The sequence below is a fragment of the Anastrepha obliqua genome, chromosome 3 (assembly GCF_027943255.1).
Source record: "Anastrepha obliqua isolate idAnaObli1 chromosome 3, idAnaObli1_1.0, whole genome shotgun sequence".
Classification (NCBI taxonomy): domain Eukaryota; kingdom Metazoa; phylum Arthropoda; class Insecta; order Diptera; family Tephritidae; genus Anastrepha; species Anastrepha obliqua.
Genome location: NC_072894.1, coordinates 80,625,713 through 80,650,960, shown reverse-complemented (window position 1 = coordinate 80,650,960; position 25,248 = coordinate 80,625,713). Strand labels below are relative to the sequence as shown.

Here is a 25,248-nt window from a genome sequence, read left to right as displayed (position 1 = left end):
TCATAAATCTAAAAGTAACATTTGCTACTATTACAGTCTCAATATAAGGGTTTCCAATAGGAACATAACTTAGTTTTCGCAAAGCCCAATTAGAGGCGGCCACCGTAGCCGAATGCGGCTAGAAATATGGCTTGAAGACCACGGCCTGGAACTCGCAAACATAAAACCGAAGTCATCCTATGACACGAGGTCACATGCCACTCGAGGTCCGCATGCAAATAGGCAACACGTCCTTAGTGCCCCAAAAAGTAGTGAAATATGATACTTAGGTATTCAACTTGACTGTAGGCTTACTTTCTGGGCCCAAGTCACGGGGATGCTAAGTAGATTAATGACAAACGTCGGTGGGCCAACACAGAGCAAAAGAAAGCTAATTATGGCTGCCACAAACTCAATTCTCCTGTACAGCAGCGAAGTATGGGGAATTGTGCTAAGTTAGTGCAAAGCGCAGGAGGCTGTGCAACGAACAGCGGCACTCAGATTAGCCGCAGCCTACCGCACTGTCTCAGGCGCAGCAATTTTTGTGATCAGCGGGCAGATATCCATCGAAGTCATGGTCCGGGAATGAATGGATGCGTGGGACTCCAAGAAGAAATACGTAATTCTCAGAACGGAGATGCCAAACCATGTTGCGGTGGCAAACCCGATGGCACACCGAACCGAGTGGCAGATGGACGGCGAAACTTTTTCCATCAATTGACAAATGGGCCAAAGGAACTTCGGGCAGGTGAACTGATTCTTAACTCTGTGACTCTCGGGCCACGGATACTTCCGGAGATACTTATACCGCATGGGCAAGGTAACCGATTCCAAGTGCATACACTGGGAATCGCTGAGGGAGTAGATTGGCGACATTGCGCCGAGCAACATAATCAACAAAATGCTCGAACGCGAGGACAGCTGGAACGCGGTAAAGAAATACATCTAGAACGTACTACGAAAAAAAAGATTGATTGAGACACAAGAAAACGAGCCTATAGCATGAAAGTTGGCTACAAATATGGTGGACCCAGACGTGGGTGAATAATATAGGTAGAAAGTAATCGCGTGAAGGGTGTCTCCCCAGAAGGAGAGGAGGGATCGTTTTAGTGGCCACACCACACGATGCAGTAGACTGTCGCTGTATGTGGGAAGGCATTTTGAACCCTATCTCACCCACCAGAAAAAAGAAGGACCGAACTCGAAAGGTACCGTAGGCATTAAATGTCAAACGATAAAAAGTTGTGTCTCATAAAAACCATCTGCCATTCGGAGGCGGCATAGATTTCCTTCCATTCCATTTCCCTTCCTCCATAGGAACACATCAAGGCGTACGCCACGAATTGGAGGAGAAGCTTGGCTGAATTAAGCAATATATTATATAAATCGGTACAAAAAAAATCCAGCGCCTTTAATACTACCATTAATTTGATGGTGCAGTGGCTTAGGCAAACATTTTTATGACCAATTCGCCCCTATCGGGATCTCCTTTAGCTTTCATATGAATTCATTCACTTCAAAAATTATACTCTCAAATTTGTGCTGACAATTTCTAGCATTTACTAAGCAATACAGGGGCGCATTCCCAATTTGGTCAAAGGAATAAATGAATAACTTTGACAATATTCGATAGATTTAGAAAATTTGCGTTTTTTATTAAGCATAATTTTACAAGCAAACTTTTATAATGCGCTTGAACTAGTTTTCGAGCACAAAATCGCTTAAAACGTTGCCGTTGTTGGTAAGATAAAAGTGAGTTCTGGTGCTCGGCTCAAATTTTATATTTGAGCTCTTTTGCTGTCTCCAGCTTGTCAACGTAATACTTGCTACGTAAAAATCTCCACAAAACGAAGCACGGTGGGGTGGAACAAGGAGATCTTGATGACCAGCCAATTTCATGATTTTTTGGTGACCATGCCCAGCTTTAACAATGTGGACGGGGTCTATCATTTTCGAACTGCTACACACTCATATTCGAACAAATTTGTGGATAAAGATCGAATTGTGCCGCAGCCATTGGGTACAGTACGGCCACGATTTTTTCGACGATGCTGAGCTAACACAATTGAGCGATTATTTTTTAATGCAAAACGACATTATTTTGCCAATAAAATGGCGAAAGAATTGAAAATATTTAGTCAAGTCTTACAAGATCCAAAAGGCGCATGATCTCACACGAAAGCAGCAACAAGTCAGACTTGAGAGAGCGAAAGAGTTGCTTCACTTGGCCGAAAGCAATCAATTTCCGCACATTGTGTTTTTTGACGAGAAAATTTTTCAAATTGAGCAATTCTTAAACTCCCAAAACGATAAGGTTTATTTGACCGACCGTTCATACGAGAATTTGAGATATCGATTGGCCACCAGGAGGCAACACCGTTTGGGCCGCTGTAACCGCAGATGGGGGCTCTCCAATTGTTTTCATCGAGCCTGGCGTCAAGGCAAATGTGCAATATTATCGGGAAAGTATTCTGGAGGTTGCTTTGAAGCCATGGGCAGACAAACATTTCGATGGTAAACCATGACGTTTCAACAGGACTCTGCACCGTCTCACAAAGCTCGAGTGAACCAAGAATGGCTAAACAACAACGTTCCGAACTTCATAACGTCCACACAACGGCTTTCAACTTCACCAAACGCGAATCCTATGGATTATTCTCCTTGGGCCATTTTGGAGAGCAAAGTCCGATCTGAAAGATTCACCCGTCTCGAGGTGCTGAAAAAAGCCATTGCCCGCGAGCAGGCCAAAACCCCTGGAAGTCACATTCGGGCAGCTTGTGATTCGTTTCTGGATCGTCTCAAGGCCATAGTCAAGGCAAAAGGTGGTCATATCGAGGAAAAGTAAATTGATTCTTAATTTTGTATTATTTTCATACATTTTTTACTTTGAATTTAATAAAAGTAATTTTCCAAACAAAATTTTTGGCCTTTTTAATTGGTTACACCTTGAGTGCCAGACCCTGTATAAGTATTATAGTCTATTCCAAATTTATGTTCAGTTTTGGTTTCGGTTTTCGGTGTTGGTAATAGTGTTTTAGCGGCGAGAGCGCCTGGACTAAACTAACGTTTTATATATTATCTTATATTATGTTGAGCAGCGTAAGAATTTTACTGAACGATTTTCCTGATGTTCCGCACCAATTTATAATCTTTGTTATATTTTATAATAAGTTCCTTAACATCTAATGAAATTTTGTTTCCACTGGCTCCTCTCAATTTATAAAGGATTTCTTATTTATTATTTATTTTTATTATTGAAATTATAGAGAAGATTTAAAGAGTCTTCCACGCCTCATATATGGAAGCGGCTGAGTTACCAAACTCTTTGATGCATGCTGATCTGGTCTTCTCATGATGTGCCCATACTAGCACTAGCGATTTTGGCTCAATTTCTCAATTATAGGATCCACATGACAGCTACCTCTGTTGTGTTTATTGCTTATTTTGTCCAGTTTTGTTACGTTCGAAGCATTCCCATATTCGCCACATGGATCCCTTGCTTCTGCTTATGGGACAGCGGCCAGCATTCAGAGGCATACGTCAATGCGGGGCGAACCGCAGCTTTATAAATTTTGTCTTTTACTTTCATCGGCATCTGCTTGATACACAGAACTTCTGACATTGTGCGCCAACTTTGCGAACTGGCTTATATGCGATTCGTCACTTTGCGGTCTAGTATGCAATCACTGCAGGGGATCCAAAATATTTGAACCTCTTAGCTGCGGCAAACTCTTCGGTAAGAAGCTGTTACCCACAACTCCGCAAGAGTTTTGTTTGGTCCAACCGCTTTGTTGTTTTCAATTTAGTGGACAACAAAAATGACTTCAGATTCCATTATTTGGTGCATACGCCCCTGAACTGGCTCTGGTTGAGCTGTGGTACTATGCAGAAAGTGTTCAAAATACTTGCGAGCTTTAATATCTTGATCCACAATCACCATATTTTCAGACTTTATATATTTTATGGTATTTATATCTTGAGTTTTGCGTAGGCGGGATTTCGCCAGCCTAAATATTTCATTTGATTTCGCAGCATTTTCTCTTTTAGCTTCCTTCTTAGCTATTTTGTACATTTGGAAGTCCTCGTCCGATTTTATCAATTTGCACATATTTAAATGATGTAGTTTTTGCGGAAAATCTTGTCATGTTTGAATAACTAGACAAACTTAAAGCAGTCGATTTTGAGCGGCACACAACCATTTATTTGCCACAAGTTTTTGGAGTATTAAGGAAACCGTCGAAGGCGAATCATCCTTCTTCAAGAAAATATGAGCTCCCACGTATCGGCTCACTCAAGAGAGTTTCTAAGCACTCAAAATAATTGGCCATCCGCCTTGGTACTTAATGATTCCTTTTAATTCCCGAACATCAAATCCTTTAAACAATTGGTTTTGGTGGTAACCACTTCTAAGTGGCAAAAGTGCTATGAAAATTGGTTCCAGCGAATTTAGAAGTGTATTGATTGACTTACAAGGAGGTTATTTTGAAAAACCATAAAAAGCTTTTTCAATATTATTTTACTGTGCGTTCATTATTGGGCGCAAAATATAAAAGGCAACTCTCGTAAAATAATAATTATGCCTTAGTTTACCTCCATAGAAAAAAGTAAAAAACGGTTTTTTTATTTTGTGAAATTGATAACCACTACGAAAAAAATTTCATTTTTGATATTACCGTGATTTAATTTTTATAAGAATAAAGTTGCGAAAACTTCTGACCACATCTGCGGTGCACTCTGCATGAATAGATGGCAGGCCTCTCACAATTTTGCTTCCAGCTTTAGGTTTTTTTATTGTTTTCCTTTATAACCAATATCTGTATCTAATCTCATAGCTCTCTCATTGCATTTGCAGCCTAGTGTAAATCTACTCATATTGTGTATTTTTTATCTAAATTTCTTTCTCACTATACTTGCATATACACATAAATATATATACTTTCGGATGAGTGTACTCTGCTTCAATTTGACTACTTATATTAATTATCTCATACTTAAGAAGATATTGTTTTTTGTTATGACAAATATTCTTATCTCATACTTTGTAGAAGAAAGAAAATATATTATATTTGTGTACAAGAAAAATTCCAATGAGTGAAAATAATCATGAAATAAAGTAAGAAAATAAAAAATTGTGGTATTTCAAAATTATCTTTATTTTTGAAAATATATGAGTGGAATTAGTCACTTAGTTGCATAATTCATCAACATTCTTAAACAAACGTAATATAGTACATAGGGTGTTTTTTTGAGTGAAAAAACTACTTAAAGGTATAAGCTGCCAACACAGCTGCTGGCAATCAAAATTAAGCACCTGTTTTTATTTGGAATTTCTGTTCTGTATAATTTATAATATCATAAAGCGAACGAATTCTCAGGCTAAAAAATCCGCAATTCTCGGCAGAAGTGGAAGTCTCAACTGAGCACTTTTCTGCTTTCCAATGGGAAATCATGCCTCACATGCTGTTGGTAGTTCACCACTACCTTGTGGTAGTTGGCTTTACTCGCTCTGTTTTAGCGAGGTTACGATTCGGTCTTCTTGGTTCTCACTTCATTAACACTACTGCAGATCAAGCATTGGTATAAACCACTTGCGGAACTATTTAATTTATTTCTTTATTTCTTCAAAAAAAAAAAAAAATTACGTATAAAATTTCATATTTATTTTGTATTTTTCTTCTTTTTTATTCTCCTTTCAACTGACATTGCTTTTATGCATATCATTAAGTGCATCCACTTGAAATAGCTTATATTCGACAGCGGTTATTTATTTAATCTAAAAAAGTTCAGGAGCATTGCTATCTTGGGCCACTCTTTAAACTTATTAGGGCTTCCACTCACCTCCTACGTAAAGTGAAAGTAATGAGGCTCGACTAAGTGAAACTTTAAGATATACTGAATATGCTATATAGGCATGTAAGGCGTGAAGAGATTGGGATTTAAGCTGATGATGATGAATGTGGTATACTGAAAGTATAATAAATAGCAGTGAAAAAAGAGCGAAATTTTAACGCGCCGTAATTCTAGATGAGGTGTGAGAGAGTACCAGGAAGAAAGGAAGAGAATAATGGTCTATGGATAAGTTCGTGCGGTTTTACAACAGATGGCGTAACTTGATTATTATTCCATCGATCCACATTTCCAAACATTCATTGGAGAGCTACTGTCGTAAGGCACAAACGTCAGTATAAGTTTTTTATTTGAAGCGTAAACAACAATATTTTTACCACACTTGAAAATGTCGAATTTCGTGCCAAATAATGTGTTTTTGCGGGGAATTCTTTAATATGAAGAAAAAAGCAGCCGAAAGTCATCGTATCTTGGTGGAAGTTTATGGTGAGCATGCTCTAGCTGAGCGAACGTGCCAGAAGTGGTTTGCACGCTTTAAAAGTGGTGATTTTGGCCGCGCCGCCAAAGTTCATGGATACCGAATTGGAGGAATTGCTCGATCAAGATCCGGCTCAAACGCAAGAAGAGGTTGCAAAAACTTTGGGAGTTGATCAATCAACCATTTCCAAACGTTTAAAAGCCATGGGAATGATCCGAAATTCAAATTTCGAAAAAAAACCGCACGAACTTATTCATAGACCTATTAGAACAGAAAAAATTAAGCAAAGGTTTCCTGATTAGCACCTGATTCTGTCAAATTCACTGAATGCCGAGTAGTGAACTGGGAAATACGTAACCTTCTGTATTTTTAACCTGAGATCCGTCCTATTCTATAACGTCAATACTCGTATATGGGTTGGATAATTGAAATTGAAGTTTTTAAAGAGTTGGATAAAAACACTTTAATCTAACGCTGTCCAAATTTTTCAAATTACACTAAACATTCTCTCAACATACTCATTTAGCAAACTTCGCGCTCTGCATTAAGACCCTAATTTCAACACTTTAAGATTATGTTTCGTACCACTTCTAAAACTCACCGCTAGTAAGATAAAATGCCTCTAATACGATCTCTTTAAGCACCAGTCTCTTTAAGCATCGCTGAGAAAGGTAAAAATGATCAAAACTCAACGAGAATTCGCAGTCATTTATATTAAATTTAGAACACCATTTTTTCTTTAATTCTAAAGTTTGAAAACTTGTCGGATGTCCACAAATCATGTACAAATCACGTTTTTATAAAAAAATAATTGAAATGAAAAAATAATTATGTAAAGAAATAGTCAAAATTTGTCAATACATATGTGGTGTTTGCAGTCGGTCTAATGGAAGCGTGACCGTCATAAGGGGTTAGGAATAGTCAGAATTTTAAAAAAATTGGATTCCTTTTAATTTTTCTTAAAGTATAATATCTTAAAAATATTGTGTGAAAATTTGAAGTGAACTTTTCGAGTTATTCAACAATTAACAAAGGGCGCTTGGGCGCTCCGGAGCGTTTGAGAGCAATACTGCTTTGAGAAACATAAACATACTGCTTTTGAGAAACTTAAAAAATTGTGCTGATCGAAGGGTTTTTTGGATAGTATGGACTTATAATATTTATCGTACGTAATATATTCAATAAAATGTATAGTCACCACCATTAGCAATAATGGCTTCAAAACTTTGAGTCATACTTTGTGTTAATTTCTGCGTAATTTTGAAAGTAAACGGCTTCAAATTAGCCGAATTTTCCTCGATAACTGCTTAACATACTGCCATATTTGTTTTCCTTTGTGTTTTTGCTTATTAATTGGCCAAACAATTTCAATATGGTTTGCATAAGGTGCGTGTGAAGGTCAATCCAACATTTCAATTCCATTTTGCTGTTTCCTCTCTATACCTTCAGCTTCGACACTTGGGAGCGTAGTTCCCTTGTAAAATAAAAAGATGGCTAGTTCTTCCAAATATCTTCACCCGTGAATATTACGGTTGACCAACTCCGTTATGAATTTGCCTCAGACCATGTAAGTCCTTTTTCAAAGTGTGATAATGAGAGCAGCGGTTGTTTCAATGTGCTCCGGAATTTGAGTTCTTCTGCATTTAAATATCCTCGAAGCCTGCCTATACATTAGTACCACTTTTCCATAAAATTGCTTCAGTTTGATGATCAGAAATGATCTTCTGGTCTTGCTGTGGAGAGGTATATTTTTTGGACCTCGTCCGACGAAGCTGTAAACTTTTTTAACTTCAGTATACCGTTGCATCCATTTATTTATGCATGTCTTCGATATCTTCAAATATTTTACTGCAGATACACGTGCCATTTTTAGACCTGTAGAGTGTGTACATACGGCTAGGTTAGGTTGTAATGGTTGCCCAGAAAGTGGGCCCACTTGGACAAAAGGAGTTTGGTTCATCTTTTGTGATACCATTGCAAGGCGGAAAGGAGAAGTGTGCCTTGCTCGTCGGTTCGTAATTTTCAGCAGTGTCACTATGACCAGGTACCCAGATTATACTTATGTCGAAGAATTCTGATGCAATCGAAAGTGAGATCAGACATTCCTTCACCAGTTTCGAGTGTACCATAGAGCCTAGTACCCTAATTGCCGCTTAGCTATCGGAGTAAATATTTACCTTCTTAACAGTTATCACGCAAGTAAGTAGCCAATCCGCTGCTTCTTTGATTGCGGCCACCTCTGCTTGGAACACACTGCAGTGATCTGGTAACCTGCATTTGAGTTTGATGGGGAGCTCTTTGCAGAATACTACTCCTTATAACGGAACTCTAAGTTTGAATTTTGCCGGTCATGCTGCCATTAGACAGACCGTATATAATTTTGCAAAGGATTATATTGCAAGCAATAAAAACTTTTATAATTTTTTTAAAGGTATACAATTTAAAAGCCACTTACTAATTAATAATTTTCGACGTCCCAACAACTGTTGGTAGAAACCGCTCTTGTTGAATCATAGGAAGACGTATTTAAGTTTCGATCTATTAAAAAATATATTCAGAATGATAAAGCAGCCAACAGTTTATGAAGAACGTCATCATCAATCAATCGATTTTGATTGAAAAATTAGTTCAATGGATGTCTGAGAAGGTCGACCTCGCCGGAACTCCAAAGAAATATTTAAATATTAATGATATTTTTTTTAAATAACTTTAACAATTTTAAGTAAAAATAAAGCAAAAAAAAAAACAAAAATGAAACTCAGTTTCGCACTCTCTTAAAATAACACCCTACATACAATTTCAAACATGCTTGGATAAGAAACTAAACTTTTTTCATTCAATATTGCGTACGCATATCGGTAAATCAGTTAGTCAGTTAGTTCTCTACTACTTCAATGCTAATTCTGTAATTTTTAAAAATATAACAATCCATAAAACTATGATTAGTCTTGAATTTTTATAAAAAAGTTATATAAGTTAAATAAAATTAAATATTTTAGTATTCAAAAACATGGTGGACCTCTTATTTATTGGGCTTAACATCTTCTGGACTCATATAAGAATATTTTTAGTAGTATTTAATAGTGTTATTGGTGTTGTTGTTCAAGTGTTTATACAATTCATATATATGCAGTAGAGATATACATTTTTATGTCTGAAACAACTTTAGGTGGAACTGTAGGTTAGGTTGTCGGATTTCACTTTCTATTTTGAACATTCAAACCGCTGTAAATGAGAAGAGAAAAGATTACTGGGTTGGTAAGTTGTGTATTGCAAAGAACGATTCAATTTGCTACAATACGCAAGTACATATGTAGGTGCTTAAGTAAATATGTATGTATGTATGTATGTATGTATGTATGTATAGGTGAATGCATGCTTATGAGTGAAAGTGCTTCAAAGGGAATAGAAACATACCTACATATGTATATATGTACGTAAATAGTGGCATGCGGTATAGTGCTTTGCGTGATATTTTAGTAAAAGATTAGTGCCTCTTGAGTATGAAAGTTTCTTAGCCTAGACCGTGCGAGCCTACCACTGGAAATTATAGTGCCACTACGAGAACCACGTGCTATTAATATTACGAATATGTGGTAATATAAAAAGTTCCCAAAGTTTGTTTTTATGACTTTTCCAGTGAAATGAAAACAGTTGTAATACTCCTTATCAAAACTATTTCTAAAATTTTTCTGACTGCCCTGCAATACTCGGGCAATGGGATAAGTGCGCACGAGTCGGTCTGACTCGACGATTTCTATGATTTCATCAATATTTTCGTCGATTTGCCCAACAAAGCGTGCCCGATCTTCGACGCCCTTTGTCAAGAGAATGGAATCGCTCGAGACACCCCTTTTCAATTGCATTTCTTTTGCTGCTTGCTTCAAATTTTCACCTTCGTCGTTGGTTGATTGAAATAGTGATTCCTCTGGAATCCAACTAGCGCTTCCGTACCATTTTGTTGCCGCAGAGGAAATGTTTGTTTTTTCTCTGTTTTTTTATAACTGTGACATTGTGTATTGTGAGGGATGCCCATTTTGGCTGCTTATTCCCCGACAGACCAAAAGCCAGTTATGACTGTCGTAAGTCTCCAGGTGTCCCGTCGTTTCACGTTTATCAATGTTGAAGTTTGCTTGAGGCTAAGTGAGCGATAACGTTCTGCTATTTATGCATGTCGACTGGTCACTCCATCTACAAGCCGAGATTGTATTCTTGATTGCACCCAGTGGTGTGAATACCGATTCGTCAAAGACGTTTGTCATGGCAGATCTCTTTCTTGCCGGTTCATCTGCGTTTTCATTACCTTCAATGTTCCGATGTCCCGGCACCCATATTAAGGAAACGTTTTTGGTTCTGACTCAAGGTGCTAATGCTACTCCTACTTTGTTCCACCAGTTTAGAGGTTGTTGTAGCCGAGTGCCTCAATTGCAGCTTGGCTTTCTGAAAGAATAGCTATATTGCCTTGAAAGAGAAATCTACGATCAGTTACTACATGTTATATGATCGACAATTACTGGACCAGACTGTGTACAGACAGACATTCGTCGGGAGACACTTACCACCTTCTTAAGGTCTTGACCGCCGAATGCCGTAATCGCAGTCCAACCACCGTCCATTGCAGACGAAGAGCTCCAGAGTCCCGCGTAACCTTAATACAATTACGTCTTGGATACTCTAGGAGGTTAAACTCCTACTTATCCAGAATTGACCTCGACATAGTCCAGCATATGAAGGCACCCCAAACGATATAATAACCTTTTCACATGTCCCATCAAACTCACTCATCTAACACCCCTCTCCCTCTGGACTCAACCTGTCGAAACTGCAAGAATCCTGGGCCTACCGTTAGATGAGCTAGACAAAGACAACTGGTGATTTACACTACACTGACAGGGTTAAGTATACTGCTACAACAACAACAATCAGTAACCTACAAGCTTCCCCAATTGCCAGTACTTCCGCTTGGAAGACACTGCAGGCATTATGAAGACGCACACATTTTTCAATTCCAAGTCTATGAGAATATACATCTACTCCAATATCACAACCCATTTTAGAGCCATCTATCATATGTAGACTGTAATGCCGAAGTTATTTAGTGAGAATCCATTACTCCATTCCTCCTGAGAGGAACGAGCTTTGTCGTAGTGGCACTGAGAAATCTACCGTATTTTCTCTTTTTTCTCAACTAGATCATTGTAATAGATAATTGGCTCCACCAAACACAAAACTGTCAATGAACTTTATTTAAAATGTTGTTTCACCTTTAAATCGAAGCTGTATAAAAATCGTAAGATATGGCATGTTTCACAGTCGGTTTCATATTATTTTTATGAAGCTCCATCTGAGCCGAAGAGATTGAAGACGATTAAACTTGCCTTGAACGAGAATGGATTTCTATCAACTAAACCTTTTGCTTTGAACCATTTGCCCGAAATTATCACCCAATTTAGAAAAATATTTCTATGGTATAACGATTTTATATTTTTTTAACAAACACACTCCTTTACATATCATGTATGTCTACACACCTATGTACATACATACTTTAACATACATACAACTAAGTATTATCCTGAGCACGATTATGTGACAATAAGTACATACACACACATATACTGTAATTGTACTCCTCAGAGGTCAAAAAGTGAGATTGAAAACAGACCACAAGCAAAGCAGCGCGGCGTCGATGCACGCTTAAACATATCGCACCCTAAATACAAAAGGGTCACAACTCAAAATGTACTTCTGCTCAAATATGAACGAGACGTTATCAATAAAACGGTCCGCGGATGACATATGGCAAAAATAAATTTTTTGTTTTTTGGTAGGACTGTTATAAGCTTACATGGCAAATTTCAGCGTGATATGTCACATAGCTTGTTTTCTGTGCTACTGTAAACAAGTCAAGCTCGAGTGTGGAAAATTTTGAGTTGTGCCCCTTTTGTATTTAGGGTGCGATATATGCATTCATACTTATATAATAATACCTACATATTTACATAGATACCCATGCATATGCGCTTATCCACTGAATCCCACCAAGCGACCACAAGTGATTCACTAGAAAAACAAACCACAAGCAGCACCTAAGTCACATTAACAATGCAATTCCAGAGAGGCGGCTCAAGAAGTCGAAGAAGAAATGGCTCAAAAGCCACATGGAGCACGATCCAGATGCAATGAGACGCATATAAATGTGAAATGAAATGAAAATGCATAAACTATATAAGTATAGATGTATGTACATACGTATGTATGTATGTGATGTAAAGGAAATATTTTACATTTGTATATGGAGATTGAACGCATTTTTATATTTCGCATAATATGATCGTGCTAATTTTTTGCATTCCTATTTGATTTTTATTTGTTTTTGTGTTTTGTTGCAATCGAAAGTGGTATCGAATTACATTTTACACACAATGAATTTCAATTTCAATTTTTGCTGCTACATTAAACTCCAACATGCGCTACATGCATATGTATGTATGGGTGAGTATGTGTAAACATGCATGTAGGTAGGCATCGCACAAAAATACACGCAACGGTAAAGCGTGAATACGATCGGTTATTTGAAGAAGTTGCCACAGTGCCCCACAGTCAAGCAAAGTTGGAGCCAGCCGGCGGCGTTGTGTCCAAATGTAGTAATACTTACATATGTATGTATTTATAAATGCCGCAGCGACTCTTGCGACAATCACCAACATATTCATGCATACCTACAGTACTGGTGAAAATAATAGCACCAAAACAAGCAGCTCACTTTATTTCACGGTAAAACTTGACTAAAAGGATTTTGGTTTGCAGCTACTTTTCTCTTGTCTTATTGACAATCTTTCTGAATTGGGAGAGCAAAAAACAGAACTAAAATGATAATGGTTCTTTTCAAAAGAAGCAAAATTGAAAGGGGAATGCAAAATAGCGCGGTAAAAATAATAGCACCAAGCACATGTTTTTGTCGAAATAAAGCATTTGCGCGAAAATTATCATTGGAAAACACACGATTTTGTTAGAAAAGGTGATTTTTTAAAAGACAAAGCAGATAAAACATCTAATTAATATCTATTTTTCAAATATGGGTCGCGGAAAGCACTGCAGTGAAGAAAAAATGGCAATTATTCAGAAAATGCTTGAGGAGGGCAAAACTTTCACCGAAATAAGTCGGTTACTGGGTTGCTCATACAAAATGATTAGTAATGCCAAGAAATTTGTCCAAAAAGTAAAGCCTAGTGAACGAAAACCTATTATGTCGCCATTACTAGTCAAGCGATTAGTTAGACAGAGCAAGAAAGAGCCAGTCAAGTCAGTAACGGAGCTTAAAAAGGATCTAAATATTGCTGCATCTGTTGAAACCATTCGCTCTCGACTGAGAGAAAATAATTTGAACGCTTGTAGTCCGATAAAAGTTCCGCTTTTGACCATTAAACACCCAGCTAAACGGTTGAAATTTGCGAAGCAACACTCCAATTGGTCGGTGGAAAAGTGGAGAAGCATATTGTGAACAGATGAGAGCAAAATCGTGTTGTATGGAGGGACTGGTGCTCGTAGTTATGTTAGGAGACCACCAAATGAAGAATATAAAACGATGTGCATGAAAAAAATATTAAACACGGGAGTTCCAGTATTATGATATGGGCGCGCTTTTCCCAGTAGGTCCGATTCATTGGGTTAGAACGATTATGGATCAGCAGCTCTACGTCGATATCCTGCCAGATGTAATGCATCCTCTGCAATGCCATTACCCCAAGCACACGATCAAAAAGGCTAAAAATAGTTTGCGGACAACACCATCCACATCATGGAATGACCCTCACAGTCTCTAGATCTCAACTCAATTGAGAATTTGTGGACTGATGTTAAGAAGGCAGTTCACACTTGCAACCCAATGTGGCCCTTTGGATGGTTGTAAAGGAAAGTTGGGAGAGAATTCCGATTACTAGATGCCGGGATTTAGTGGATTCTATGCCAAGGCGCTGTGCGGCCGTAGTTGCTAACAAAGCATTAACACACTAGTTAAATAGCATAGGTATGGATTACAAGTACTTTTGTTTTACATTTTTAAGTTAATTTTTTGTTTTTGCCATTGTGACTGAAAAAGTGCTATTTTTGTTACCGCCTTAATTTGACTGAAATAACTTATTAAGTGAATATATTATTTTGAAATGTGCAAGAAATATGGGGTATTTTTTTATTAAAAATATGTTGATAGATTAATTGATTATGTGAAATTATTTTATGTTCAAAAAATTTAGTTCTTTTCAAACTTTTTAAAGTTTGAATTTCGCAACATCCTATGGTGCTATTATTTTCACCTCAGCTGTATGCCTATACCCATGTATGTATGTGTGCACGAGCATATGCATTTGTAATTGTGGTGATGCGTGTTTTTGGATAGGCTGATAGCTTCATGAGCACTTGTGCAGATGCCTATGCGTGTGGCTTAAAAATTCATCTTTAAAAGAGTGTTGTGTTTTGTAGTTTTTAGTTTTTTTTTTGTGGGTTTTACTCTGAAACTGTCGTAAAGTCATAGTCGTGAAGGGAATACTAATTCATACACATGCACATTGTGTTATATTTAGCAATTGTAGCAAGCACTTGCGTGATATTCCGAATAATGTGGATTCCAGGGATGCTGCATACGTGTAAGTAAATACATACGTATTTGTACCGGTGTGCATGTATGGCATGTAATATAAATATAGTAAGTGCGACTACAACAAAAAGGTGTATGCAATTTTTTTTAAATTATTATTAGAGCTTTTTAACTATACCTGGCGATGGTATTTTTGCAAGTGCCGCATTAGAGATTATTCATGAAAAGAAGTTTCATCAGCATAAGCATATACACCGGCGAGCATTACCAGATGTATGGTGATTTTTTAAATATTTGCGATGTTTTTCGAATTAAAATTTTACTATCATTTAAAAAAAGCGTACTGCTCATGCTTTAACCAAAACTATATAAACAAAACGTTCGCACTTCATATAAAATTTAGAAAAATTAAATACAAAAAAATTTAAAAAATGTTAACTGAACCTTTACAAAGTTTTTTGGTATGTAGTAACACAGCTCATAAAATCTGAGAAAGTAACTGCAAGTGGAAGAGTATGAACTTTGTCTATGCTTAGAACCTCGCATTCCAACAGCGTAAGTCTGATTCTAGAGAACGCCGGACAGCTGCAGGGAAAATGCCCGCAGTGTCCTCATTTTCACGACAAGATAGGCATGCTGTAATACCGCAGTGTCCAGGCACTCAAATAAGACATACTTTGTTGTGTTTTGCAGCACTGTTCAGTTTTGTCTTCCATTTACCGACTAATTTCGAAGAGCAGCGTGGTTTAGCAAGGGCTTTGAGTGCAACTTGACTGTCACTACAAATTCCAACACTATTAAACGGCCACTTTTTCACAATTAGCCAGTATGCTATATTCAAGATGGCATAGAAGAATACCGTATCCATCTGTTCTGTAGCGTAGGAGTACTTAGGTCTTCGTCTACCATCGCTGGTTTTGGATCCGTCGGTGTTAAAAGTTGCTGAAATCCCGTTAATAGGTTCCCTGGACTTAACCATTGATCTCTAACTGGGACTAAAATATCATACTTCCTATCGAAGGTAACGTCGGGTGCCTTACGTTGTCCAGTGACATTGAGAACAGTGTGCACCGATCCGACAACTGATGGTAAATCTGACAGTGGCCAGTGTTTTCTTCGTTTCCACCGACTCCTTTTGACTTGAGTACGCCGCCTTCATTGCTTCCTTCAGGATATGAAGATCTAGAGGTTGCAAGTTCAGGATGGTATTAAGGGCATCTTCAGATGTCGTACTCATAGCACCTGTGATATCCAAGCACACATTTCTCTGTAGTCTGGTTAGGGGTTTTATTCTGGAGTTAACTATATAGTAGCCTTCCACCAGACTACGGATGCGTACGTGATAATGGGACTAATCAGGGTGATGTACAACTAGTGTACTATCGCCAGTCTTAGACCCCATGCTTTGCCAAAGGTTTTCTTACACTGCCAGAATACTTTAGTGTTCGAGAGACCTTCTGCTCGATGTGCGTCTAGAGCTAACAAAGGACTTAAATATTGTATATGGATCCGTTCAGCACATAGTAGTTAATGATTTGGGTTTGCGCTGTGTTACTGCAAAGTTGTTGCAAAGGATCTGAATTTCATGTGAAAATGGGATCGCGCTGATATCGCCAAATTCATCATTTCTAACGCTGAATCGATCCAACATTCATCAAACGCGGCCTTACTGGAGACGAGATGTAGGTTTGTTGGTACGACATACAATCCAGAGCTCAGGCGCAACAGCCATCGAATTCATCTGATATGGCTCACTGCGATTTTTTCTGTTCGATAGAGTCAAAAACCACTACGGAGAACGTGTTTTAATAGCCGGAAGGAAAAAACGGAAAAATCTAAGATGACTCTGATAGACTAAGGAGTATTTCGAAAGTGATAATATCACTTTCGAGGAATAAACTTGTATTTTGGATTTTTTGAACTGTGTTGCAATTTTGCATCACCACGATACTCTTCTTCTCGGTTCTTTACCTCGTATAACAATGGCTTACCGGTAGAGTTATTAATAACATGCAAGCACAGCAATTGACGTCAGATTACATCTAATTAGAATTTTTGTGCGAAAATGGATCACTAAGTTCCATGGGTGGGGAATAAATTGATTGTCATCCCAAATCTAACAATTTTTCTTTGAAGAAATATTTCTCAGTAGAAGGCGCCTTAATTTTTTTTCTGATTTTTCAAATAGTTTTTTTCTGATATCCATTTTAAGCAGACACCTCCACGAATATTCGTGAAAATGGGAAAAGTGAATTTTGTGTGCTAACTTGTTTATGCTATATTTTGCACGGATACTCTCAAAACCCACATAGCGGGTGCCGCGTCTGCTCATAATTCCAAACAATCACAATAATTTAACAGTTTCAATGAATGGGTTTCTTGGCCAACGAGGCTATGAAGACAGTTTTTGAGATACCCGTGATGGCATTCTCATCCATAGGAAGTTAAAACGAAAAACGCATATTATTCAGAGCTGGTAGATCGACTCTATCTCGATTTGTGGGAAAAAGTTTAACCCCTGGCATGAAATATTCAATGATAGAAAAGTTTTTTCTAACCGCGGCCATTATTCGGCATGTAATAACAAATTTCTTAGTGCATTTCTGCCATTAAACAGTTTGCCATAAAAAACATCTGCCGGCCGGAGGCGGCATAAAACTGTAGGTACTCCATTTGTGAAAAAACATCAAAGCGCACCCCACAAATAGGAGGACGAACTCGGCCAAACACCAACAAAAATATAAGCGCCAATTATATGGTCCTTATAGTTTAGCACACCGGCGCACAAATATACCGTATTCCTGATGGTGAACTTTTACTCGTATGCATTTGGTTGCTCATTCCCCTACAATTTTGGCGGTTTCTACTATTTTTGCTTTCAAAATAGAATGGTTCTTAATTCAATTTTAAGGCATCTACCTGTATAAATTAATAATGTGCATACACACAAATGTTTACACATAAAATGACGGCAGCAGAGTTTGCTGGAAAACATATAGAATGTATGCGAGAAAATGGAGAAAAATCATGGGATCATGCATTAAAACTTTAATCAGATATAAACACAAATGAAACACATAATGCAAATGTATGTACTCGCATGTGTGAATACGATTATGAAATGGAATGCGAATAATAAACAAAGAGTGCAGATATGCATGTGATGTATATACACATACAGTCAGTCAAAAACGTCTTGATACAATTATTTCTTTTATCATACAATATTTGCAAAGTTTGCCGTGCTAAATTTTTTTGTTCATTTTGTATCAAAATATGGTTTTTAAGATAATAAAAGCAGCATAAATCTAAATTACAAACTCTGTCCAAAATTCCAAAACCTTCATGAAATTTTCCTCAAAATTTCGAATTTTTTACTTAGAATTATAAATTTGTTTCTTGGTATGGAGTTTTATAAACATAAGTGGCGTTTACACTCATTTTCGGTGTTTGGCTTCTCCTATTTGCGGCGTGCGTCTTGATCTTGTTCCATAAATAGAGGGATATACAGTATTTAGCTGCTCCGAACGGCAAATAATTTTTTATGAGGAGGTTTGTCACGGCAAAAATACGCTCGGAGGTTTGCCATTGCCTGCCGAAAGGCGACCGCTAAAACTTTTTATTTATTTTGGTATTTCACCGAGAGTCGAATCTATGTTCTCTTTGAATTCCGAATGGTAGTCACGCACTAATCCATTCAGCTATGGTAACCATTTTATAGCTCATATAATTGCAATGCAACAAAGTGCAAGTTTGACGTTACTGGGAGTTCTTTCATTTCAAATGTTGAGGCGTTTTTTGTGGTGATGTTATTTATAAGTAGTTTGAAACTTTATAATATGTTGCTTTTGCTTTAGAATGAACTATATTTTTATACAAATTGAACAAAAAAAAAATTGGCTTGAAAAACAAATGTGATATTGTAAAAAAACTCGCTGTGCCCAAACTTTTTTGACTGTATGCATTAAATGAAAACCAATACATTTATATATATACATATTCATGTGGAAGAGCGCCAAGTGCGCGAAAATAATTATTTAAAGGTAAACATTCGATTTGGAAATAATTACGAGCATGAATTAAAATTTTTATGACTATATAAAATGATTGTGTGTGTACAAGCACATACATGTATGTATGTATGCATGTTTAATATTTTTTTTTAAATTTACATACCTGTCTGTTTAACGGACATTGGTGAACCATTCGATAGACTGGTCTGCTTTGGTGCTGGAGAAACACTAATCCTGCTGCCATTGAAGTTACTACCTGAGCTGGTGGTGGTGGTAGTGGTTACTTTGAAGGCAGTACCAACGCCACAACCGCTGTCAACGCCGCTACTGCTATTGCTGCTGCTATTATCTATTGATGTAGCGCTGCCACTGGTTGGTGTCGTGGGCATGGTGGTGCTCCTAGCCGCTGGCACTGGCCCCTGTACGACTGGCGTGGTAGAACGTGAACGCGTCGTTTGTGAATGAGTGGAAATCGAATCAGATCTCTGTCTGTCTGCGTCCGATCCATAATCTGAGATGGCCACCGTTTTGTTTGAAACATACCTAATCGACTCAATAGTGGTTTCCCATTTTTGATATGTATTAATAGTGTCGTTCTTGAGGTTGCGCGTAGATGGTAGGCGTACGGGTGAATAGTGCAACGAAGTGGTGGAGGTGGCCGAGCCAAGTGGAGAGGAGCCGCCCAGTGAATGGCCTGAAGACGAAGATAATGATTCGGATTTGTGAATTGTGTGTAGTACTTCACGTTGAGGTGATGGCGAGTGCGCCTTGTTATTAGAGGCGCCTGCTTCATGCGTTTCACTCTTGGCCCGCTCTTGTCTGTTTTGTCCACTTTCAGTTACCTCCTCGGTAATCAGCAACGAATCGGTTTGTGTGCCCTGGTCTGCAAATGCATTGTAATAGAAGGAAATGCCATTAGACAATTTGCAATTAGCGTTATTTGTAAATCTTGTGTGACATTTCCGCATGCAAAGAATGCTAATTTTACTAATTGTGCGCCATCTTAGGTTATCTGCAAAGTGGTTTGCCACTTAAATTGTATGAAATTTATATTTAATTGCGAAATCATTCGCCGAAAATACGCCACTCACTAGCAATTAAAATTTAGTTTATAGTATGCAAGAAAACTGAGATGCCGAGGATTCAACGCAGATATTGAGCCTGCACAATTTTATGCCAACAAAATTAGCACATTGCTTGGTGATTGCAAAAACAGAAAGAAAGTGCGAAAAAAATTGTGCGAAAAATTTCGATAATGTACTTTAGTATTCAAGTTATATTTCTGGTATTTAGCTCATTCTTCAGTAATCCTTTTTGCAAAGGGTGGCTAGATAGCACTGATAGTTTATTCAATCGTTGCGTTTCAGCAGTTGCCAAAGGTTTGTCATTAATCAAGCCCCATTTCATGGTTGTCGAACGTTTGGAAGGGATTAAAAATGTCGAAATTCCAGCACAGCTGTAAATACACAAGCCCAGATTTTGGCTGAAACATCATTTTTTCGGGCGAGGAACATTTTTGGCTCAGCGGGTATGACAACAAGCAAAATTGACATTATTGGAGCAAACAAAATCCACAAGTGTTCGACCAAGTATCAATGCATACACAAAGATTGACTGCTTGGTTCGGTTTATGTTATTGCATGGCTGGTCCATCGTACTTTATTTCTTTCTAGTTAAGAAAGAAAACACTATTACTCTCAATGATCCTCTGTATAGAGTGATGTTAACCTACTTTTGTGGCCACAGCTCCACAATATCGATATATCTGAGTTGTAGCTCCTACAAGACTGCATTACAAGCCATATAAGCGACACAAAGCTAGTAGCTGTGAAGTAGAAATTGGGCGATTGGGTTTTTTCACGCTGAACATTCATCAATTGGGTGCCGCGATAATGCAAATCACACCTTTCTATTTTAAGTGTGGCTACATCAAGTCCGCAATTTACGCTAATAAGGCAAGCACTTTAAAAAAACTTATCTGATCACCCTATATAATAAATAGTAGGTAAATATGCATCCTAAATATCCTTGTGACCCGGATCTAAGAAGGGATATTCCAGCGAAAACGGTCATGCTAGTAATGAGCCTTATTTTTTTTAAGCAGTTTTATTAAACCTTTTGGTTTATATAACTAATATTCTTCAAAATAGAACCCTTGAGCGTCAATACACCGCTGGTAGCGGTCCTTCCACTGCAGGAAACATTTTTTAAACTCATCCGCCGGAATCGCGTTCATTTCGGCTGTCACAGTTTTTGGATCGCCTCGATGGAGTCGAAACACCTCCCATTCAGCTTTCTTTTCAGGCGCGGGAACATGAAGAAGTCTGGAGGGGACAGGTCTGGGCTGTAGGGAGGGTGGGGAAGCACCGGATATTGGCCAATGCAGAGGTGCAGAGGAAGACGGTGTGCGCCGGCGCATTGTCGTGATGAAGGGTCCAATTGTTGACGAGGTTGGGCCGAACCCGGGCGACGCGGTTTTTCAGCCGAAGGAGCACTTCTTTGTAAAATGCCGCATTTACAGTGCTTCCTGGAGGTACAAACTCCTTGTGGACCATGCTCCAACGATCGCTGCATTTTTGCCAATGCAAAATCCTAACACACTTTTAAAACAGCTTTCACGCGCGGAGCGATGTTGACTGCACCGCTGTTGCCAGTGAACTGGGACCGGTTTCTAGTGGAAGGGGAAGGTCCAACGATCATTTTCCCCCACCAGCCGATTCGGTTGATCGCTTGGCAGACGCTCATTACTTTTCAATCAAACCCTGTAGTTACAGGACCGGTTTCAGAAACTAGACGATATTCTATTTCCTCTTGGATGTGTACGCATAGTCTTGATTATGCAGCAACATTCCCCCGTTCGCACGACAGTCGGTTCTAAGTAATCAGGACGACCCGGATTTATATCCGGCTAAGGACTGTTGCTGAAGTGCTGCATTATGCTGCTACAATAACAAAAACATCCCAAATTGCAATAGTCGAAGGTATATTTTATTAGAGAATTATGGGTAACCTGCCGGCCTAAGAAAAGAAATAATTTGTTCTTGTTTTTACTACCTCTGGATTTACCATAATATGTAGCGATGTCAGGTACTGCCAGTTGATGTAGAATTCTACAGTATAATCATTAGACATCTTCATAGCTGACAAATTGTGCAGATCCGAAGCCTTTCTTAGTGTATTCGAAGTAGAGGCACTGCACTATCCACTTGGAAGAATTAAGAGAGTACTATGCATGCAATTCCCATGAGTGGCCTGATCAAGGTGACCCATGTATGCATATTCTAATTATTGTATTTGCGAAATTCCAAATTACAAGCGGAAATCTCACTTTATACCCTCAAACATGCTTTTTTTCAATTTACACATTTGTTTTCAAAAATATTCATTCAAAAAAATCCATTTAAAAATTGCTGTTTTTGCACTTATCACGTATTTCATACTCTATAATCAAGTGAAATATGTGCACAATCGAAAATGTTTCAGCATAAACAATTCAAAAATAGCGGCCACCTAATCTTTTTGTATTTCATTTTAATTTGTCGATTGTATATATTATTAAAAGTGCAAGATTTTAAAGAGAATTAATTGCAGAAAGGTGTTCAAGAAAAGACATAAACGAGGTGCTGCCAAGAAAACTAAATTTTTTTCCTGATAATGAAAGCAAATTGAATACTAATTAACCACAAACGACAAGTGATGGGGTTCTTTTGCGAAAATATGAATACGAGTATTAATGGATATCGAAAAAGCCAGAAATCATATGATGGCAATGTGCCGAAAATATGCTAGATGCAACATTCAGTCCATACAGCCTTTTATTTTCAAATATATCCTGATCAGCCAATATTTCTCATACTATGGGTGGTTCAGAACAAAATAGAAAAGATGAAGTACACAAGGAAAGGCTTTCACTTTTATACCTACTACTTTTTCTCATTTCTTGTCACAACTTTTGAATATTTACGAATAAATGCCCAGGTATCACCTGCCCGACTACTGCAGTGTTTTCAAGTTTAGCTCACAGTAGTTGCGATCTGGTTTCCTATTTATAGTAGACATTTTCAACTCGCAACCAGTAAGCACTAATAATGCATTCTGATTGGCGAATGATGCTGGTATTAAATTATTCGGCTGATCGAAGGCTGCGATTGAGTGCTGTCAAGTTTGAAAAGTTTTTTGCTTAAGAATTGATTACGGAATACAAAAGAATTTTTTTTATTGTAGTTTGTCTTTCGTTAGTTTTTCTCTTTTTCAAAAGAGATAATTCTTTCAAAACGAATATTTAAAAATTATATAAAATTATATGTTTTTATTCCTGTAATACCGAGCACAATTCGTCGTCTTTCAGAAAACCTAAAAAAACTCTCCCCGAACCGGTTCTTTGATATAACGCATTAACTGTATACACTCAAAAGATGTTTGTCGAAATCGTAATATTTCATATCAAAAGAAATTAATTGGCATTGAAACACACCTTCGAAATCTCGAGCACGAAACCCCATTTAATATAAAGGGTTTTTTCTAATAGTGGTCGCCCTTCGGCAGGCAATGGCAAACCAACGAGTGTATTTCCGCCATAATATGATAAGAAACCATTACTCGTTCGGAGTCGGCTTAAAACTTCCAACTTAATGTTATTGAGTTCTTAAGAAAAATAAATTCATTATTTTCTCGGCAGATGGCTGCAGTGATCTATATCGTAAAGTGTCGATCAAACATTTTTAAGTTAACTCTCTTTTGGCCTACTCTTTATATGGACTCAAATCTTTGTGCGACGAATCTCTTAATAACAATATTTTTCTGATAGTCAGGCTAGCATGAGTTCGATGTTCCACTTCCTGGAAAGCGGTGCAGCATTAACTTGATCTGAGCAATGGTATTTCGACGAGAAAACTACAATTTCATCAATGATGAAATTCATGGCTGAGCCATTAAAGTATAATTTTTTTCATGAATTTAAGGTTTTTTTTTATCATCATCTTTCGGCACTACAGTTCTTGGTGAGTTTTGGCCTGCTGCAGGTGGGTCCTCCTCGTTTTATTATAGTCTTAGTGAAAGAGAAGATCGGCTAAAACAAAGGATGTAGGGATATTAAAATTATGAAAACACTTATAACCGCCTGTATATTAGTGTCCATAATGGGACTATCTAAATGGCTCGGGTCACTCCCAAATAAGGACTGTATTATCGGCGATCTGAAAATGTTTAGTTCGGTGAACCACAAGTGCAACTATTACCGTAAAGAACTTTATTTACAAATACATTATCATTAAATCTGATGACACAGGCAGGATTGAAATTCAAAAATGTCAATAATTACTGCTTCAACGAACAACAACTACTGTGTGAGAAACAAATTGAAAATTCACTTCTTTGGCGTATTCAAAATGCATATGTATGTGCTTATATTAGATTGCTCTCCGCGAATACCTAAGTATTTGGCTTCATTGACGTATGGGGTTAGGATTATGTGGCCTGATTTGCTCTTGCTTAGTTTATTCCGCCACTTTTTTGCCTAGGAGGCAACCCAGTTGACAGCGTCGTCAAGCTTAGTAGCAGCACCTTCAATTGTATCATTCACTGCCAGTAGCGCAGTATCATGGTGAAAGGATGTTTAAATTAATACAATGTCACTTCGTTGCCGTCTGAACAACAACTGATTGGATGAGTGTGCGAATACATGTGAAATAATCGTGCAGATTTCGGCTGGCGAAGAGTTCCGTGACGTGACATCCCAAAATTTTGTTTTTTTCCCCATAGTTATTGACCAAGCCTAGTAATCTATCATTCTTGGCGCAGTATCGTTCGCAAGGAGAGTTCTTAGAATGAGTTAGAAGAATTTGGTGTTTATACTTTGCTGTCAACTAAACTGTTATAATATAATTTTTTTTTTAGAGCGTAAAATTGTTGGGATATTGGACTTAGCAACCGCGCTGTTAGTTGTGCCTTTTCGAAACTGAATGAAGAAGCAAAACGTATGGGTCTGATGGTGAACGAGGACAGCACGAAGTATCTCCTGTCATCAAAGAAACAGCCGGCGCACTCACATATCGGCACCCACCTCACTGTTGACGGTTATTATTTCGGTGTTGTAAAAGACTTCGTTTTTTAAGGAACGAGCATTAACACCGATAATAATGCCAGCCTTGAAATCCAACGAAGAATCTCCTTCGCCAACAAGTGCTACTTTGGACTAAGTAGGCAATTGAGTAGTAAAGGCCTCTCTCGACGAATAAAATCAACACTATATAAGGCTCCCATCTTAATTTAACAACGGCGAGTATCGCAGGCGACATAACGATGAGTTGTATGAGGTTTTCGACGACATGCACATA

The 25,248-nt window shown here is 37.9% G+C and overlaps 1 protein-coding gene across 3 annotated transcripts in view; it reads right to left on the bottom strand.

Annotated features, from left to right (window-relative positions):
* Nucleotides 1-9,053: 9,053 nt before the first annotated feature.
* The window catches only part of LOC129240321 (muscle M-line assembly protein unc-89), a 237,770-nt gene continuing 221,575 nt past the window's right edge, over nucleotides 9,054-25,248 (bottom strand). Inside the window, exons 13-14 of one of the 3 annotated variants that reach the window (XM_054876057.1) lie at nucleotides 19,077-19,796; nucleotides 9,054-9,529 (exon numbers count right to left, since the gene is read on the bottom strand). In XM_054876057.1, the coding sequence (XP_054732032.1) occupies nucleotides 9,522-9,529; nucleotides 19,077-19,796 (728 nt within the window). In that variant the 3' untranslated portion in view covers nucleotides 9,054-9,521. The remainder of the gene's footprint in view (nucleotides 9,530-19,076; nucleotides 19,797-25,248) is intronic. The other 2 variants (XM_054876061.1, XM_054876052.1) reach the window with 2 other exon arrangements.